Source organism: Nansenia antarctica, assembly GCF_963989245.1.
Source record: "Nansenia antarctica genome assembly, chromosome: 3".
Lineage (NCBI taxonomy): Eukaryota > Metazoa > Chordata > Actinopteri > Argentiniformes > Microstomatidae > Nansenia > Nansenia antarctica.
The window spans coordinates 40,899,926-40,919,224 of NC_137688.1; the positions used below are offsets into that span (position 1 = coordinate 40,899,926).

The 19,299-nt window shown below is 45.9% G+C and overlaps 3 protein-coding genes across 3 annotated transcripts in view; 2 read left to right on the forward strand and 1 right to left on the reverse strand.

Annotated features, from left to right (window-relative positions):
* Positions 1 to 12,780, forward strand: part of nxn (nucleoredoxin) — a gene marked incomplete at its 5' end in the record, with an annotated part of 49,103 nt that extends 36,323 nt beyond the window's left edge. Inside the window, 7 exons of the mRNA XM_080526566.1 lie at positions 284 to 401; positions 1,975 to 2,108; positions 3,923 to 4,023; positions 4,150 to 4,256; positions 5,257 to 5,436; positions 6,246 to 6,370; positions 11,366 to 12,780. Of these exons, the coding sequence (XP_080382692.1) occupies positions 284 to 401; positions 1,975 to 2,108; positions 3,923 to 4,023; positions 4,150 to 4,256; positions 5,257 to 5,436; positions 6,246 to 6,370; positions 11,366 to 11,548 (948 nt within the window). The 3' untranslated portion in view covers positions 11,549 to 12,780. The remainder of the gene's footprint in view (positions 1 to 283; positions 402 to 1,974; positions 2,109 to 3,922; positions 4,024 to 4,149; positions 4,257 to 5,256; positions 5,437 to 6,245; positions 6,371 to 11,365) is intronic.
* A 472-nt stretch (positions 12,781 to 13,252) lies between these two features.
* On the reverse strand, positions 13,253 to 16,286 carry mrm3a (mitochondrial rRNA methyltransferase 3a; the record flags this gene model as incomplete). The annotated part of the gene is made up of 4 exons (XM_080525196.1): positions 13,253 to 14,399; positions 14,676 to 14,837; positions 15,019 to 15,263; positions 15,889 to 16,286. 4 exons carry the CDS (start codon positions 16,284 to 16,286, stop codon positions 13,786 to 13,788), a joined length of 1,419 nt encoding a protein of 472 aa, XP_080381322.1. The 3' UTR covers positions 13,253 to 13,785.
* Positions 16,287 to 16,565: 279 nt separating this feature from the next.
* Positions 16,566 to 19,178, forward strand: glod4 (glyoxalase domain containing 4). Its single transcript, XM_080525469.1, has 9 exons — positions 16,566 to 16,683; positions 16,903 to 16,952; positions 17,087 to 17,207; positions 17,305 to 17,449; positions 17,563 to 17,699; positions 18,034 to 18,120; positions 18,218 to 18,331; positions 18,418 to 18,504; positions 18,603 to 19,178. Exons 1-9 carry the CDS (start codon positions 16,594 to 16,596, stop codon positions 18,666 to 18,668), a joined length of 897 nt encoding a protein of 298 aa, XP_080381595.1. The 5' UTR covers positions 16,566 to 16,593; the 3' UTR covers positions 18,669 to 19,178.
* Positions 19,179 to 19,299: the final 121 nt, after the last annotated feature.

Here is a 19,299-nt window from a genome sequence, read left to right on the forward strand (position 1 = left end):
ATGAGAAATAAAACACATGGAATTCATGGAATGGAATGAGGAATGGTATCATTACCATTCCTTATTCCATTTCATGTATTACAATGAGCCCGTCCTTTGAATTCTACATCCACCAGCCTCCCCTGCAACAAAGATATCATGAACTGGTGTAGAAACAATAAGTTGACCACCTGGTGTAAAAACAATGTTGACCATTCTCCTCCTGGTATGCAGTTGTTTTTAAGGTGTCTTATATACTCACTGTTTTCCTCTCTTTGCTCTCCCTCCCTCTCTCTGCTCACAGATGAAGTTGTGGAACAAGTACAAGGTGACCAGTATCCCTTCGCTGGTGTTTGTGGACGCCACCACAGGGAAGGTGGTGTGTCGGAACGGCCTCCTGGTGGTGCGAGATGACCCTAAAGGTGAGTCATCACCGTCGACGTCAACTTTGAGAAAGCATGGATGCCTGCTTACATACGCACACTTGAGAGACACACACACACACACACACACACACGCACACACATACATGCATACATAAATACATATGCACACATGGTAAACTAACACGTGCACACACACACACTCTGTGATATCATCGTGCCACATCTTTCATCATTTCGGTGATTGATAATTTGGTGTTTTCCACATGCAATATTGATGCAACTTCTGGTATTGCATGACTATTACAGAGTGCCCTCTCTCCCTCCCGCACTCTGCAACCCTGTAATTTATTGTGCTTTAAAGTGGAGCCGGACGGACAGTTAGCATGAGGCAGGGCTCGCATTCCACACTGCTCGAGAGGATGTCATCTTGTGGCCAGAAAGATCTCAATATTTTGACATCCTGCTCTTCAGACGCTTATTGGCCAACATGAGAGAGCCCTCAATTAGTCATGTGATATGAGGAGGGAGAGCCAAGGGAGGCACTATGGAACCCGTGGTGTGGCCCAGGCAATGGGTTTCACATGAGCGCCATGACAGACCCTCTGTCTGCCTAATGAATCCCAGTTCTAGCCCACAGTACTGAATTATTCCCATGATTCATTAACTGCAGCTTGACGTGACTAGATGTGGGCAACGAAGAGAGATTAATCTTCTCTCCTCATCCCCTTTTAGTGTTTGTACAGAAGGAGGGCGTGTAGTGTGGTAGCAGTAGCAGAAAAAGGAGTGTGTGTGTGTGTGTGTGTGCGTGTGTGTGTGCGTGTGTGCGGGGGGGGCACAAGCGCGCAGTTTAAGAGTTTGAGGAGGGACGGGTTGGTGTAGGGTGAGGTGAGTGAGGATTCAGGCCCCCCCCCCTGTTCAATGTCAGTGTTATAAAAGGCCCCGCTGGAGTGGCGGAGGACTTGCCTGGAGCGCCAGGATGTAGCCCACTTTTACAACCCTGACAACAATAAGACGCTGCGCCGTGTCAACATGAAGGAATGTTTACAGCCTTCGTCCTGCAGCGCTTTATTTATGATTGCACTTCTTTCTGCTCGGCCGTCCCCAAATGCATCTCTAGTGCTCGACACTGACAATGAAGAAAACCTTGAAAAGAAGCGATGAAAAGAACAGAGAGAGAGAGAGGGAAAGAGAGGGAGAAAGAGAGCCCGGGACATAGCTGACTACACGCCGTATGGGGAAAGGGAACGACATAGGCTTTCAATCATCATTAAAACCACATTCTGCATCTGTTGTGTGGCCTGGTCCTGTTTCCAAACGCAGATCACACAGACAAGTACAAAAGAGCCAGTGAGTAAGGGACACGCTGGCTGGGTTTTAAGACGAATGTATGACAAATGTTAGGCACATATGCATGTATTTAATATCTAATAGCCCAGCCAGAAAGAGGGAGTGCTCTGGTTTTGAATGAGGGGCTTGTCAGAAAAGCTCTCCTCAGTTCAGTAACCAGACCCTTTGGCCCTCTCTCTCTCTCTCTCTCTCTCTCTCTCTCTCTCTCTCTTTCTCTCCCTCTCTCTCACCCACACTCAACCTCCCTCACCCCCTCTCTTAGGCCTGGAGTTCCCCTGGGGGCCCAAGCCCTTTGTGGAGGTGGTGGCCGGCCCTCTGCTCAGGAACAACAGGCAGACGACAGACAGCAGCGCCCTGGAGGGACACTATGTGGGAGTGTACTTCTCTGCACACTGGGTGAGTGTGTGTGTGTGTGTGTGTGTGTGTGTGTATGTGTGTGTATGTGTGTGTGTGTATGTGTGTGTGTGAGAGAGAGAGCGTGCCTGTGTGTGCGCGTGCCTGTGTGTGTGTGCCCGTGTGCCTGTGCGTGTGTGTGTGTGCCTGTGTGTGCATGTGTGCGAGTGCCTGTGTGTGTGTGTGTGTGTGTGTGTGTGTGTGCACGCGCCTGTGCATGTGTCCGTGTGCCTGTGTGCGTAAGTGTGTGTGTGCGCGCGTGAGTGTGTGTGTGTGTGTGTGCGTGCGCCTGTGCCCGTCATTTTCCTTTCCAGCCCCCCCAGCTGTCCTCTGATATGAGCATTAGCGCTATCAAAACACTGAGTGAGGGCAGGGTGGCGAGGGCACAGTGGGAGGAAGCAGGAGTTCTGGCCAGGGGCAGGATGTGTAGCTGGGGGGGCATGACCAGGGCAGAACAGTGGGGCTCTGGAAGGTTGCAGTCTATTGTCTAAAGCTGTGGTCATTGCTCTCGTCTCTGTCATAACCTACTCTAGCTTTCTAAAGTGGGCACCGCACCCTCACAGCATCAGGCCATTGTCTCTCTCTCTCTCTCTCTCTCTCTCTCTCTCTCTCTCTCTCTCTCTCTCTCTCCCTCTCTCCCTCTCTCCTCTTTGTCTCTGTCTCTCTCTCCCTCTCTCTCTCTGTCTCTCTCCCGTCTCTCTCTCTGTCTCTCTCTCGCTCTCTGTCTCCAGTGCTGGCTATGCTCTGCCCATCCTTGCGTAAGGCATGACTCAGTGATGCATGAAAGGCTTGTGTCACTGATGAGCTGTTCTTGCAGCAGATCTAGGCAGCGGTCCAGCCTGCGTGCCAGCTGCCCAGTGCAGTTCCTACCCCTGAGCCCAGCACCACACCATGACACATTCAGACTGTTTCAGGATAGCTTAACGACCCACACAAATTGAAAGAACACACTTTTTTTTCCTTTTTTTTTTTACGTGAGGTATTTTTATCGCCGCATTCCCCCCGTTTACCAGCGTAAATATATACCCACCGTTAAAAGAACATTACAGGCGTGAAAGTGCTCTGTACCACCTGGTCATGGTGTCCATTTACGTGTGGGACACTTCTTTTCTCTTTTTTTTCTTCTTTTGCGGCAACCTTGGTCGACCCCAGGCAGGATAGAGGGGGCGACACATTTCCTCCTCTCTCACTATGCGCCGTTCAACGCTGTACGCACTGTGTGTTTGGATCATTGAGTGTTTGCCATGTTTGTGTCACTGCGACTGGGGAAAGAGAGAAAGAAGGAAATTTGTCGAATAAAAAAGTAAAGAGAGAACATAAAAGAGAAGGGAGACTGATCGGGAGCCAGGCTCGGTCTGGTTGTTTTCCTCCTCCACATCTTAACACCACCCACCCTGCTCCCACTGCACAGCCAGCCTGGTGTTGTAGTACCGGCCCTAATCCTGTGGGAGTGGAGGCACGATGAAGTCATTCTGAGTGCCTGGCTTGAGAGGAGACACACACACACACGCACTCAACAACAAATGCCTCCAAGCCGAGGTAATGCTGGTGTTTTAAGAGCTCTTCTGGAGTACTGGTTCTCACATTTGAACAGCTCAAGGAGACAAAAGCTTTTTGTTATTCCTGGTTGCTAGTGAGGCTTTGGTGGTGGCCTTCAGTGGAGTAAATACAGAATCAGGAAACCTACCCTGGGCAATGTTCTTCAATACATCTGTCATAATCGTCTTCATACTGTCCATAATGTTCTTCATACTTTCTGGGAGCTGATGTGTGTGTGTGTGCGTGTGCGTGCGTGTGTGCGTGTGACTCTCTTGCAGTGCCCTCCATGCCGCAGTCTGACTCGTGTGCTGGTGGAATCGTACCGCACAGTGAAGGAGTCGGGTCAAAAGTTTGAGATTGTGTTTGTTAGTGCTGACAGGTGAGACTCATCCAACACACACACACACACACACACACACACACACACACACACACACACACACACACAATAAAGGGAGTTCAACATTGTGCATACATAATGGTTGGTTTGTGTTTGCCACCCCAGGTCGGAGGAGTCCTTTAAGCAGTACTTCAGTGAGATGCCTTGGTTGGCCATCCCATACTCAGACGAGGCTCGCCGATCACGACTCAACAGACTCTACGGAATACAAGGTTAAGTTAACACGGCCTGTCTCCATTTATCATTTGGCTTGATGATGTGTTGATGTCGACAAGCGGCACAATGACGGGCTTGTGTGTGTGTGTGTGTGTGTGTGTGTGTGTGTGTGTGTGTGTGTGTGTGTGTGGGTACACGTGCGTATGTGTGTACGGGTACGTGTGTGTGTGTGTGTGTGTGTGTGTGTGTGCATAGAGACATATGTGCTGGGTAGGGAACAGTGAACAGATAGCCCCACAACCGGAGGAATGTGGGCTTGTAATCAAGTTTACTGGTCCTCTCGCTATGGAAGGGCCCATGTTTTTCAGTCTTTTTTCTCTCTCCCTGCCCTCTCTGTTGAGAGGAGGGAGTGCGGATGCTGTGAGAGAGTGCTGGCTCTCTGCCTCTCCTGCCTGGTATGTGAGGAATGCATGCAGGTTGAGTCGATACTGTCCCCCGCTCCCCCTCACCCCTGGACTCTCACCCCTCCAATTCAAGCCAGCCCCCACCATACAATCCCACCACACACATAAACACATACACAAACACACACACACACACACCACACACCACACACCCTCATGTCGTCCCAGCCAAACACTCAGTGTGTACTCTGTGTCTGTTTCTGATAAGGCTGTTAATACCGCAGTGAGATCGTAATCTGAAAGACAGAGGGAGTTGTGTGTAAAAAAATAAATAAAAAAAAGAGCATCCTGAACAGTAGACCCAGAGGGAGTCTGAGCCGAGAGGGAAAGGGTGAGGTGAGGGTGAGAGAAAGTTAAGGCACAATTGAGAGAGAGGGGGGGGGGGAGTGAGAGTTTTCAGTGAGATGTGAGGAGACGAGGTTGGTCTGAAAGCTCCTCCTCACCCTGCAACACCACACAAATAAACCAACTCAGTGGGGGAATAGAGCGTACACGTCACTCTGTGGTGAGAGGAAATGGCAAAGTTGAAAAAAAATAATAATTATGAATAAAATAAAAACATTTCTCTCTCTCTCCATTCTTCCACCTCCAGGTATTCCCACCCTGATTCTTTTGGACACAGAGGGTCACATGATTTCGCGACAGGGCCGTGTGGAGGTGCTGAACGATCCAGAGTGTCGGCTCTTCCCCTGGCACCCCCGGCCTGTGCTGGAGCTCAGCGAGTCCAACGCTGTGCAGCTCCACGAGGGGCCCTGCCTCGTACTCTTTGTCGGTGAGTGCTGGTCCCTACTATGCAGCTGCACGAGGGGCCCTGCCTCATGCTCTTTATGGGTGAGTGGAGTGGCATTTGTTGCCTGTGCCAACCAAGACATTCTACCTGAGTCAAAAAGTCTGTTAAAAAAAGAAAGAAAAAAGTGTGTATAAAGTAATCGATTCAAAAGGAAATCAGATAGTACAAGTGGACCTACTAGATCAGCAGCAAGCTTTGTAACACAAGAAATTGTCACATTTGAAAGTGCGCAGGAGCGAGAGAGGGGATGTGATTAGCTTGTTGTTGTTGAGTGTTGTGTCGGTCAGTGTGTTGGCAGCGAGACAAGAGATCGATGCCACACTCTGTTAAATGGCTTAGGCTAAAGTGGACAGGAGAGCAATCAGGCGGGAGGACACAGTCAGAATGGAGTGACCTGGGGGTGCACGGTGATGACCTCATAATTTCAGGCCACCCCGGCCTCCTCAGTGAATGGATAGAGAGCCATCTGCTCCACTCCTTTCATCTCTTCCCTCGTCTGGTTATCGGTCCATCCACTCGCCCTCCCTCACCTCTCCTCCCTTCTGGTTTCACTTGTTTTTTTTCCACTCCTCCGTTGATGATGTGTCTGCACATTCTTCCTCTCCTCCTCCTGGTTGGTTTTCTCGCACACTTTCTCATCCTGTCCTCGGTCTGGTCTTTTTTCATACGTTAACACCTCGTTTTCTCTCTCTCTCTCTCTCTCTCTCTCTCTCTCTCTCTCTCTCTCTCTCTCTCTCTCTCTCTCTCTCTCTCTCTCTCTCTCTCTCTCTTTCTCTCTCTCTCTCGTTCAGATGCGGAGGAAGAGGGAGAATTGGAGCCAGCCAAGGAGCTGATCCAGCCAATCGCAGAGAAGATCATGGCCAAATACAAAGCCAAGGAGGAAGAGACGCCGTTGCTGTTCTTCGTGGCTGGAGAAGTGAGAGACAGAGGACACACACACACACACACATACCCACAGCTCTAGCTTACTTGGAAGAAATTCACACCCATGTCCAATACTGTCTTAACTTTGGGCTTTTTTTGTTGTTGTGTCGCATTCCTGTGTATGTTTGGTGGGCTGAATGCATGTTCCGGGTGTGAAGCGCCATCTGCTTTAGTTATCACATATCAGACATCCTCTGGTAGGACATGCCTGTACACACAGACATGGAAATGAGTGACTGTATCAAGTGAGAGGGGCCCCTTCGCTTTGAAAGAGAGGCACACTCTCCGGGGCCAGATTTCAGCTGGTTGCCTCCGTGATGATAGGAAGAGCCAGAGGGTGCCAGCAAGCTTGTCCTCCTTCTCCTCAGAACAGCTGTGCTCCCAGCTTTCCCTCCATCCCCCCCGTCCATCTGCCCTCTGTGTGGGTGGGGAACATGGAGTTTTCATAACTCTTGTTATCTCTTGTTTTTCCTTCTCGACCTTTCCAGAACTCACAGAGTTAGCGGCGGCCATAATTACCAGATTAGCTCCTTACCCTCCCAACTCCCCCCCCACTCCCTCACTCCCCTCTCCCCTCTCCTCATCTCCTGCTCTCGGTGCTCCACGCTTGGGGAGGACAGGCCCTGGTGTCCCATGTCACACGACATGGGCCTGGCTTTGGTTTCAGCCATGTCTGACCCCCCACTGTCTTTCTGCCTGAGGCTGAGTCTGCTCACCCGCTCACTCTCATATCAGCCTTGAAATGCCAACCACAGATAGTCCAAGGACACAGTCATGAACCTGTCTAACACACACACACACACACACACACACACACACACATACACACATACACACATACACACACATACATACATACATACATACATATACACATACATACATACATACATATACATACATACATACATACATACATATACACATACATACATACATACATACATACATACATACATACATACATACATACATACATACATACATATACACATACATACATACATACATACATACATACATACATACACACACATACACACACACACGCACACAAACACAAACAGTGGGCCGAGACAGCATATTTTACCTTATTGATATTATGGGTTTGTTTAATTGCTTGCTAATGTTTGACATCTGGACCCATCCTGATGGCTGTTGCATCACTAGGACAGACTGCAGCACCGCATGCTCTTCAGTAGTAATACCAGTGTAGGGGTGTGGGCTCATGTTCACTCCTCTGGCATGTACACCTTTTAGAGCAGGTCTTGTTTCCCACCGTGTGGGTCTGGGGTCGGGGGGGTCAACTGATCTGAATTCACCAGCCATGGTACTGTTCCAGATTGGCTTCTCTGATCAACATGTCTCCCCCACCAAGCTACGCACTCTGTGTTACCCCAAGCAGAGGCTGAGGTTACTGGCCTCCCCCCCCCCCCCCCCCTCCAGCCTCCTGGGTGGAGGCCTGGCTGTGGCCTGCTGCTCTCTGGCCAGCTGCTGTGTTGGGTTTACTGTATCAGTGAGACAGCACTATGGTAGCTGGCAGCCCCGCCGGGGGAGCCTAGGCCTCACAGTATGACAGGGGATCTCATTACCTCACCCAATAAGTCATACAGGGTCTGAGAGAACCTGACAAGTGCAACAGTTATAAGATACAGTACAAGAACAACATACAGTAGGGCCAGAGACTGGACAGAATGTAGTTGTCCTGTATGTGCTTTTGTTGTCTATAAATACCTTCTGTGATATGTTAGTTGACTTAACGGGCCTTGAGGCTTGACCCCTTACCAGCTGTAGCCAACATATACCCCTTTCACATTACAGAGCTAAACCAAGCAGGGCTGTAGTGTGCTGGACTGGTTATATGTCTGGCATAGTTGCTGTAACAGTGATAGAAAGACCAATGTGAAAAGGAAATAGTCGAGCCAGCTCGATACGTTTCGGGCCGGCCCTGACACTCATAAAGCCTTGAAGAGTCCCCTGATTGTGCTCGGTGAGTTTAGTCTGCTCATCTCACCTGCTAGCCCTGACCCCTGACCCCTGGGTGAAAAGGTTGCACAGACACACAGCCCTGCATGCAGTATGAAACAAACAGGCAGGATTGCCACTCCAATGGTTATTTACACCTAAGCAATGTCGGGTTTATATTCAAACACTCCCTTGTTTCTTTGATATGGCGAAACACAAAAACTATCAAATAATAAATCAAGTGAAATAGGCAGTATTTCTTTCACATCTCCTATGTTGTATAATGGATGGATTTTTTTTTTTTTTTTGCTTTACACTAGTTCAGAGTGTTATCTTCCAATACATGCATTTAAAAGACATACCTGATCCAGCCTACAGTACATCCTCTGACAGTAGACTCACAGCCTGACTCTCCTGGTTATTTAGGTTCATTCTGTAGGCTATTGTTCAGCCAATCATATCCCCTGCCAATTGGATTTCGCAGCATACGACAACGCTCCAGACTCTCGAGCTGACCAATCAGGAAGGTGCTGCACATGGTCGTCCAGCCAATGGGAGCCTCTTGTCTCGGCAGGGAGTTATCTTATGACCACCCGTCTGCAGAATGCCACAGTGTCACAATGGGCAGAATAAACCTGACATTGTGCAGCATAGATAGCACGTTCCAGACGGTAAACACACACACACACACACACACACACACACACACAGAGGGTCTTATCACGATAGTGACTGCAGGGCAGGCCACATAGCCCAGAGGCTCTCTTTGTCTTTTTGTTCAGCTCGGGATGCAGAGGGTGGGGGGGAGGGGGGATGACGAGGGGAATGGCAGTGTCTCTCTCACAGTGCAGAAGTTTACACACGCTTAGCAGTCACACAAAAGGAGATGCATGACATTACCACAGAGGAGAGATTGTATCTCACAACTAAGAGCCTTGAAAGGGCCATACTGACAGACGCCTCTTGTGACTTCTCTTTTTGTGGTGCTTTTCCACGTCCGCCCCCGGGACCTCTCCACTATCCTACCAGGATCTCAGCTTGTAAGAGAAGCTGTTTGATGAAGTTTTGAGGAGTCACATCAAGAGATTAGCTCATAGCATGACTCATCAGTGATCAATATGCACTCTCATGGGTGTAGCAACAACACACTATTACTCTCCCTGGTCGTGAAGGAACATTCGTGGGTTTAGATGCAGCGATCTGGAGCTGCGTGACATTCTGGGAGATGGAGAGGAAGTGAGCTGTCCACATCCAACTCATGAGTGCTCCATCTGCTAGCGGTTTTGCAACAAGTTGAGGTCACAAACTTTGTGTTGGCATACTTGTCCTTTTTAGGTAGCGAAGCAGCCGAACAGCTCTTGGAGAGTACTGAGAGATGATTGTGTGATTTCAAAATGAGTTTGGTCTGAATAGTATTGCTTCCACATTTCTAGATATCCTGGAGCAAGGCAGGCCCCCCCAAAAAGAAGAGGGGGAACGTCAGAGTGGAAAGATGTGATTTCATGAGAACTCCAAGCCTCTGCAACAGTGCCACTCTGTGGTCAATTGCTGTATTTAATTTTTTTAAAAGAGTGAAATAATGTAATCCATATGAGATCTATCTCTGTTCTTTTCCAAGTCTCTCTCACCCAGAGGGCTTAGCAGAGGGAAACCAGATTATCCTGTCGTGAGCGGGGTGAGAGACCGTCTCGGGCCCATGTCAGATACAAGTCTGCCGGCAGAACTGAAATGTATGACCTCATATAAATCAACACTTTGAATCCTCTTTTGAACGATAGGGAAAGTTGAGCCTGTAAGTACAGTAATCTCTCTTTCTCTCTCTGTTGAGGAGGAAAGGCTTCCGCCAGAATGACTAACAGACGTGGCACGACAAACGGTTACAAGTGTGCGTTGTGCCAAACTAGTGGTGTGCGTTATTTTCTCTCTGTTTTGAATCATTAACGATCCTTCCAACTGGAGTGGGTTTAGTAGCTGCCTGCCTGTCTGCTGTGGCGTTACAGTGAGTTATCTATCTGTGTGTCTGTGTGTGTGTGTGTGTGTGTGTGTGTGTGTGTGGTTTATGATTTCAAGGGCTGTAATTCAGAGTTGTTAACAGGGTGAAAGGTCTTGGTCTTCAGGCTAAACAAGGGTTGGGTCTGTGTACAGTCTAAGGGGCTGCAAACCCCGACATTCAGGAATGGACATCGGTCAGTCCCAGACAACCCTGTGGAAAGCTCAACAAAACCCACACCCTTTTCATCACAGTTTCTCACCATAAGTGAATACACACACACACACACACACACACACACACACTTGCGCTATTCTAACACACACTGCTGATGTCTGTGAAGTCTCCCAACCTTGTACTCTATGTGTTTAAAGGGAGCCATGTTGTTGGACACCCTCCTGTTTCCTTCTCCTCTCTCCCCAGCAACACCTCCTCCATCAGGGTGGGGGGTAGGGGGGTTAGGCACGACAGGCCCTGGCACACTGGGCACGCTGCCTGCCTGCCTGCCTGCCTGCCAGCCAGCCAGCTTGAGGACAGAACAGAGAAAAGAAACACTTCACCCGTCTTCAGAATCACACAGGCATTAGCTAATAAGATAATAAGAAGCCTTGTACTTGTGAATGTACTGAGTCATCATATGTGACTGCCAACCAAGGTTTATCATTGTGTGCGGATGTCTCAGTTACCGTATCATGGCAAAATCAAGTCACAACTGATTGAGAGTAAAGAAGGCTCAATCCATTGCTAAACTGATCTAGTGTGTTGTTTTGACCACCTGTACCATGAAGATGTTTTCGCACATGGGACAAACCCACTGATCTAGAACCAGTGGAATAAATCATTGTTGATCATCTATAAGTGACTTCACACACAAGCGACCTTGCAATTTGATCAATCCTAACTGTGCTCGATCACGTTTTCAGTCTGTTTAGTTTATATGATGATGATATATTTAGATCTGACAGCTGTATCTTCACCCCCCTCCCCCATCATCACAACCAAACTGTCTTTCTGCTGTCTTTCTGTTGACAGGATGACATGAGTGACTCACTGCGTGATTACACCAACTTGCCAGAGGCGGCGCCACTGCTCACCATCCTGGACATGTCTGCCCGGGCCAAGTACGTTCGCGATGTGGAGGAGATCACACCGGCCGTGGTAGACCTGTTTGTCAGCGAATTCCTGGCCGAGAAGCTCAAACCAGAGCCTATCTAAAGAGGAAGCCCAAATGCTGGGTCCCATTTCTCCACTCTTTCATCTGAAGTGTATTCACTTGTGCGCTCTCCCTCATTATGGATCTAAATGGGAATGGATTGGTGTTAGAGCACATGCTTAGACCAATCCTTTGCTTTTAATGTCCTTGCGGGGAAGTGAATACCCAGGGCATACTTCAGGAGGACGTTCGGAGAAATGGGATGCAGCGTAGATACGGGACTGAAACCCACACCATCATCAACCCTGACCTCCCTCCCACCACAAGCCCTGCCTCCCTGTTGTCAGACTCCCAATTCTCCACCCCACTCTCCCTTCTATCCCCCCTCTTCCCCATCAGTCAGACTGTTAGAGAAAAGCCTCACTTTTTACTGACGTTTTAACTTTTTTTTTTAGACATGTCCTTCTCTAATGGAGTCCTTCTCCTGTGGTGCCTTGCATTGACTATAGCCACCTACAGTAATATATACAGAGATTCTGTTGCTTTTTCTGGCTGGCAGTCAATCGCTTGTTTTTGTTCCAATTCCATTATTAGCATTTCTTTATACTCAAAGAAACCCACAGTGACCCAAATGGACTTTTCAAATGTCTCTGTATTGCCTTTTACCTTTATGTTATCAATGAGCCCCGCTTATGTTTTCCAAAAAAAATGTGCTGAAAAGAATAAAATGATTGCAACCAATATTAAAAGTTCTGTAGTTGTAATTCATGCAATGTATGCAGTCCATACAAATGTCCCGAACTTCAGTTTGATGTAGCTGATCTGGTCTGTGTTTTTATGTTTTTCTCTGTATAAAGGTGCTGCATAACAGTATGACAGGTATGCATACAGCATAAGCCTAACACAGTGTTTTGATTTCCCTGTTTTTAAAGGTAATTTTCCAAAAGGTCTCTGTATTTGCTTGGACTGGATCGTTGTTGTTGTTTTTTATTGCATCTGGCTTTGACGTGTTGATTGAATGTGTTTTGATATCCAATGTTTTGTTCAGTCATAATATGAGTGATGGTCAACTCTACCCTATTGTTATGACGGTTGGTTTCCATCTCAACTGTGATGACATTAAGAGGATTTTCTGTGAAGGTCCCCTCTACTGAAAAGGCCAGATATTTTTAAAGGCACAAAATGGCATTTAAAAATCAACTTTAGTGGCCAAGTGTTGAAAGTATGAATTCACATGTTTCTGTTACTCCCAGGTTGTGTCTCTAGTGATTACTTCACAGCCATTAAAATTCACTGTCAAGCACAAGTGCACAACTGTCTTTTCTAATGCTAACTCTGCTTGTAAGGTAGTTCTGATTCACTTGGTCAACGACTTACATGCAAATACAAAGAACAAAAACGAATCAAATGTTGTGTTATTGGGAATAAATGTATACATTTAGCCTCAACAGCAGCTATTTAGTGTCAAGCATTTTAAATGTATTGTGCATCAATGATGATTCCAGATATTCTAGTCAAAAACACATGGGAAAGGTTACAATACTAGATATCACACATAATAACACATTGCTTTACAGTAACCGCAAACTTATATACAGTATGAATGAAAACCCTTAGCTATTTGACCACACATTTTCTTTCATGAATTACTTCGGTTTTTGTATTTATTTATTTCCTCATGGCAACATAGAGTGCAATTGGCCGTCAGGCGCCACCCTGTGGTTGCTGTAATAATTGCGTCCATTCAGAAACATGTGGCAGTGGATGGGCAGGCTATACTATGCCCTTGCTCAACATACATACGACACATAACCTGTCACTATGGCGTCCATTCTTGGGAAGTATTTTATCAGTCATGGTTTAATTGTTCTACCCATTTCCCTTAAGTATTTACTAACCATGGGAATGCATTGATGTAAGAGCCCATGCTTCGACCCATGCTATGCTTTGGAATCCACATTGGCATGTGCACCATTGAATACTAAAGGACGAGAGTGGAGGAATGGAACACTTATCTGGTGAATGTTGGCCACCGCAGAAGAGGGTAAGAGATGCTTCCAAAGCCACCATGGCAGGAGTAGACAAAGGAGATATACAGACAGGATATTATATTATGGAAATGATATCATTCGTTGAGCAGACTTAATTCCACTTAACTTTTTATAGTAAGCTGAGCAGGGCAAAATGTGGAAATTAAATCCATCTATCTAATTGAGAGAGACATCATTAGAGCCGTAAAGACGCACATGGAAAAAGTGAACAACACCAGAAATTACAGTGAAAAAGACTTCCAGGAAAATCATGGCAGTTGTCGCCGGAGTTTCGATTTAGCTTTCTTGCCAGACGACGTCTCCATCCAGTTTAACAGTTGCCTCCTGCCTTCAAACAAAAGAATGCTGGCCGCCATGGCCGAGTTCAAACTCTCCACTCCCGCGACCACAGGAATAAACAGTCTTTGACCGCCGGTTCTCTCGGCCAATTGGGCAGCTTCCAGACTCAGTCCGTGCGTCTCTCCACCAATCACAACCGCAGAGCTTCCCTGAGCCCAGCTCTCGTGGTACAGCTTGGTTTCCAGTGTTGGAAGTGAAAGTTCTCGGTCCTCCTCATCTGAATCCTCATCCGTATCAGAGTCACTGTTGTATTCCTGGTAGGATGGGTTTTTACGAGAAGCCCTGTTGCTCACCCATCCATAGTCCCCAGCCTTGGAGGGTTTGTTAGACTGGCTGGCTTCTTGTGAATCTGCTGCTTCAATATGTGTCTCGGAGCCGCTGCAGTTATCTGCCACATGGACAGTCACTGGGTTTAGGAGGTGGTCTTGAACATCATCCCAGTGCAGGCTGGGAAAGATGGGGAGACGGAAATGGGCGCCCATTGCTGCTCGCAGCACCTTAGGCTCCCAAGCATCGACACAGCCTATGAGAAGAAACGTTGTAAGATACTTGTTACTACTTGGTAGCAGAACTGTTAAGAGTGGTATACATACCGGATCTCATTTTCCACCTTTTCCCCATAAAGTGTGCACTACCCTACATGCATTTAAAAGCATGGAATTGGTGTAAGTGTGAGTTCTTACACCAATCATATGCTTTTAAGTCAATGTATGAGAGTGCACACTACAGGGGAAAGGTTGGAGAATGGGGACACAAGGATAGTGTACTGTATATGTTTATATGTCAATGTTTCCTTCACCCTTGGTGAGTAGGACGTTGAGGCAGCCAGCGGCAGCAGCACAGCGCAGGATGGTGCCCAGGTTCCCAGGGTCACGGACGTTGTCACAAATCAGAGACAATGACAGAGACTGACCACGTTGAGGGAACATCAGGCGTGACGGGTCTGGGCGTGAAAATATGGCTGGGGGAGGAGAGGGGACATATTGCATACTCAGTATGAAAATATAGTTTAGTGGCTCAAATTCAATGAAGAATGTAATATAAACAAACCAGAATCAAAATGTTTGATTAACAGGCAGTCAAAAACTAAGTGATATTCATTCAAGTAAACTTGTCAAGTAAACAAAAGATGCACATCGCACCTATCACTCCCTGCGGAGTTACGAGGCTGGACCAGACCTTGATGTCTTCAAATTTGACTTTGACCAGTGTGGCCCTCTTCAGTTTGTCCAGAGGGAGCTCGCTCAGACGCTCCTCAGAGCTGAAGAACACCATCTGAGGGTGGGCTCCAGCCCCAAGGGCGTCGCAGATCAACCGTCTCCCCTCCAGCAGAATCTTACCCTGTTGCTCCCGGTACGTCCTGGAACGAGCGATACTCACCACCTTACTGAGGGGCGATAGGAGACAGAGATGGGATGGATCTGATCACATCGCTGTTTATCACTCCACTCTTGACATTCTGCAGTAACGTGAAAAGTTCTACAGAGGTCTAAAGTTCATTGGATGTACAGTACAGGCCAAAAGTTTGGACACACCTTCTCATTCAATGCGTTTCCTTTATTTTCATGACTATTTGGTACATTGTAGATTCTCACTGAAGGCATCAAAACTATGAATGAACACATAGGAATTATGTGTTTAACAATAAAGTGTGAAATAACTCTAAATATGTCTTATATTTTAGATTCCTCAAAGTAGCCACCCTTTGCTTTTTTGTTGTTAATAAAATATATAATAATAATATTAAATATAATATGTGTTAATAATAATATGTTATAATATTATTATTATATATTTTATTAACAACAACATTTTTTTTTTTTATTAACAACAAAAAAGCAAAGGGTGGCTACTTTGAGGAATGTAAATAGTCATGAAAATAAAGGAAACACATTGAATGAGAAGGTGTGTCCAAACTTTTGGCCTGTACTGTATGTAGTACAGTTTTTACAATGGCTAACGTCATCCAGGGACGTCCACAATGAAAATACAAACATCCATGCAATACTTACGCCAATCTTTTATCCCCAGAGAAGGCCCTCTCGAATCGCAGACCTGCTACTTGGTTGTTTGAAGAGGTTGCATGTTCCGAGGTTGAAATTGCATTGTCACTTCTTATACTCGATGACTTGGTGAGTATATTTCGGTCAGATGTCTCTGTTTTGAAGTTGGTTTTATTGTGCTTGACATTGGGCTCCTTCACATGCTTGTGCCCAACTGCCTGAGATATCTTCTTCCCAACATTATCGGACGTTTTCTCAGAATCCGGATACAACACCTTCACAGGTTTCCTTTTCAATGCTCGCACATACCTCTTTGATTCTACAATATAATCGTTGCTTGTTTTCATAAGTGCACTTCTTTCTAATGTAAAGAGATGCCAGGACATGCCTCTCATGAACGCTGCCATCTTTTCTGTGAGCGGAATATGACGAATGTTTGGTTCATACCATTGACAAATGGGGGGAGCTTAAAACGGCAAATGTACAGTAAAACGTGTTTTTTCTTTGGTAAGAATGATCTTAACAACAAAATAAACATTAGAATTCCTAGTATCATTAATAAATGTGCAATAGGTATGATTTGTAGGTTGAGAAATACTTTATGAGTAGCATTAGCCTAAATGTTTCCGCAAACAAGTCGATACCAGAGCAATCCATTTCGAGGATGCTCAATCGACATTGAACTTTGTGCTGCTGTCAGTCGCAGTTTCTAACATGGCTTTGAGACGAGCCTTGCATTTCGTTTTCAAAGTGGGCGACAGGGGCAAAACAGCCACCTTCTATCGAGATGTACTTGGCATGAAGGTACATTTGTTTCGAGTTCCTTAACTCCATCGTTACACACAGATCAATCGACCCGAGAGAAGATGACACTTCGTTGCTGATATACACTGAGCACACATATTGTTGCGCTTGTTTGGATTTCTCAAAATGTCATGATGCTCTACTGTAAACTATGACAACTGTTATAAAATACATGTGGTTGGGCTTTAATATGTCCCACTTACTTACCATTTACTTTAGGTTTTACGTCATGAGGAGTTTGAGGAAGGCTGCAAGGCATCTTGTAATGGGTATGCTCATCTTTATGTTCATCATATTCTCACTTTATGTTGTCTAGTCATAGTCTGGTGATGATGCTCAACCATGTGCTATTATAATATATTTATTATATATATATTATAATATATTATAATATGTTTTTCAGCCCTTATGATGGAAAATGGAGCAAGACTATGGTCGGTTTTGGTCCAGAGGATGATCATTTTGTAGCTGAGTTGACATACAATTATGGAGTGGGAGAGTACCGCCTTGGCGATGACTTCATGGTAAGATTTTCATGAATATACATATCGTCTTAAGCTTCTGAAATGTTTAAAAGCAATATTTAACCCAAATTAATGCCATGGTGTCTATATTCTATAGGGGCTCACTCTGCAGTCAAGCCAGGCTGTCAGCAATGCCAAGCGGCTTGGTTGGCCTCTGACTGAGGTGGAAGAGGGTCTCTTTCTGGCTGAGGCCCCAGGGGGCTACCGCTTCTACCTAGTGGACAAAGAACAGCCCCCCAACGGTGGGTCACCAGAACACAGTACATCTCCGTTTCCACTTTCTTTTCTTTTCTTTTTGAAACACAAATGTTTGTCTGTGTCTCTTTGTTTACATCTTTTGTTGCCGTGGTTGAAGATCCTGTGCAGAAGGTGTGCCTGGCAGTGTCCAACTTACAGAAATCAACACACTACTGGTCCTCCCTTCTGGAGATGAAGGTGATGGAGAGAAATGAGGAGAAGAAGACAGTGCTGATGGGATTCACAGACACTCAGGTGTGTGTGTGTGTGTGTGTGTGTGTGTGTGTGTGTGTGTGTGTGTGTGTGTGTGTGTCTGTGTCTGTGTCTGTGTCTGTGTCTGTGTCTGTGTGTGTGTGTGTGTGTGTGTGTGTGTGTGTGTGTGTGTGTGTGTGTGTGTGTGTGTGTGTGTGTGTGTGTGTGTGAGAGAGAGAGCCAGATATGATATATAGAGAGTATTTGACTTGCATCTCCATTTTGACCAGCCAGGTCGAACTACACAGGTGTGTGTGTGTGTGTGTGTGTGTGTGCAAGTACATCAAAAACATCCTGAGGCTGTGTACTTGAATGTATGTTTTTACTCTAAGTGCAGTGTAAGCTGGAGCTTCACGACATTGGAGGGACAGTAGATCATGGGACAGCCTTTGGACGGATAGCGTTCTCATGCCCACGTGAACAGGTGAAGAAATGTATTAGTTAGAAGTGTCTTAAATTCATGTAAGTCAATTTTGCAATCACTTGACAATCAAAACTGAACATTTGATTGTGTTCTTCAGCTACATGATATTGAAGCCCAGATGAAGAAAGAAAACCATAAAATACTCACTCCGTTGGTTAGCCTGGACACCCCTGGGAAGGCTACAGTGGAAGTTGTCATTTTGGCTGATCCAGTGAGTACATTTAGCAAATAAGTTAATTCGTACAATTTATGAATTATTCATCTTTAAATATACTAACTCTCATCTGTGTGGTCTAGGATGGCCATGAGATTTGCTTTGTGGGAGATGAGGCGTTCAGGCAATTGTCCTTGATGGACCCCAGTGGAAATGCATTGCTGGATAAGGTTGGTATATTTCTAGCACATAACAGCAAATACAACTATACTTTGCTTTCTGACAGTGTGTACATGCTATTAAAATGTTTAACCGGATTCCTTTTTAGGCTATGTCTGAAGATAAAAGCAATGAGTGGTTTTCCAAACACAATAAGCAGAAAGCTTCCGCATAATGCTTGGAGACAACCATTGCGGCTCTACAAACCATTCCCAACACTATTATGTAGTTCACTCATAGTTCAGTCACTGTTACGAATACATGTCAAGGAAAAGCTTGGTAAACTTGGACTACTATGAATGAGTTGTTTTTGTATGCCTGTTAATCACTATTAGAAGAAAATAAACTGTAATAGTGCAAGTGCATGACTGTGAATCAGTGTCCATCATAGGTCAAGGTTTGTGGAATGTGCATGCACCAAAAAAAGGAGATGTCATGCGTATCATGTGATGTTGAAGTGAAGCTGTGTCATGGTCATATTTCAATGGGGAAATAGCATGAGCATTGTCATTTTTGGCTCTGTCAGCTTGCAGAAGAATGTCGTAATAGATATATCTGGACTCTTGAATAGGTCTTAAGAAGAAGGATCATAGATGGGAAGGATGAAACTTGTTTTTAATAAACCTCCTCAGTCTAGATTGAAAACAGAAAGAAACGGTGCTACTCATTACATCTGGATATGTTCATAAGCACAATAAACATTGAGTAACCTTCTGCAAAACAACGTTGTTGTTTATTGTACTTTGCACTCCTGCTGCTGACAGTGTCACTCCGTGTGATCATTTAGTCGGCCACCATCCCATCGT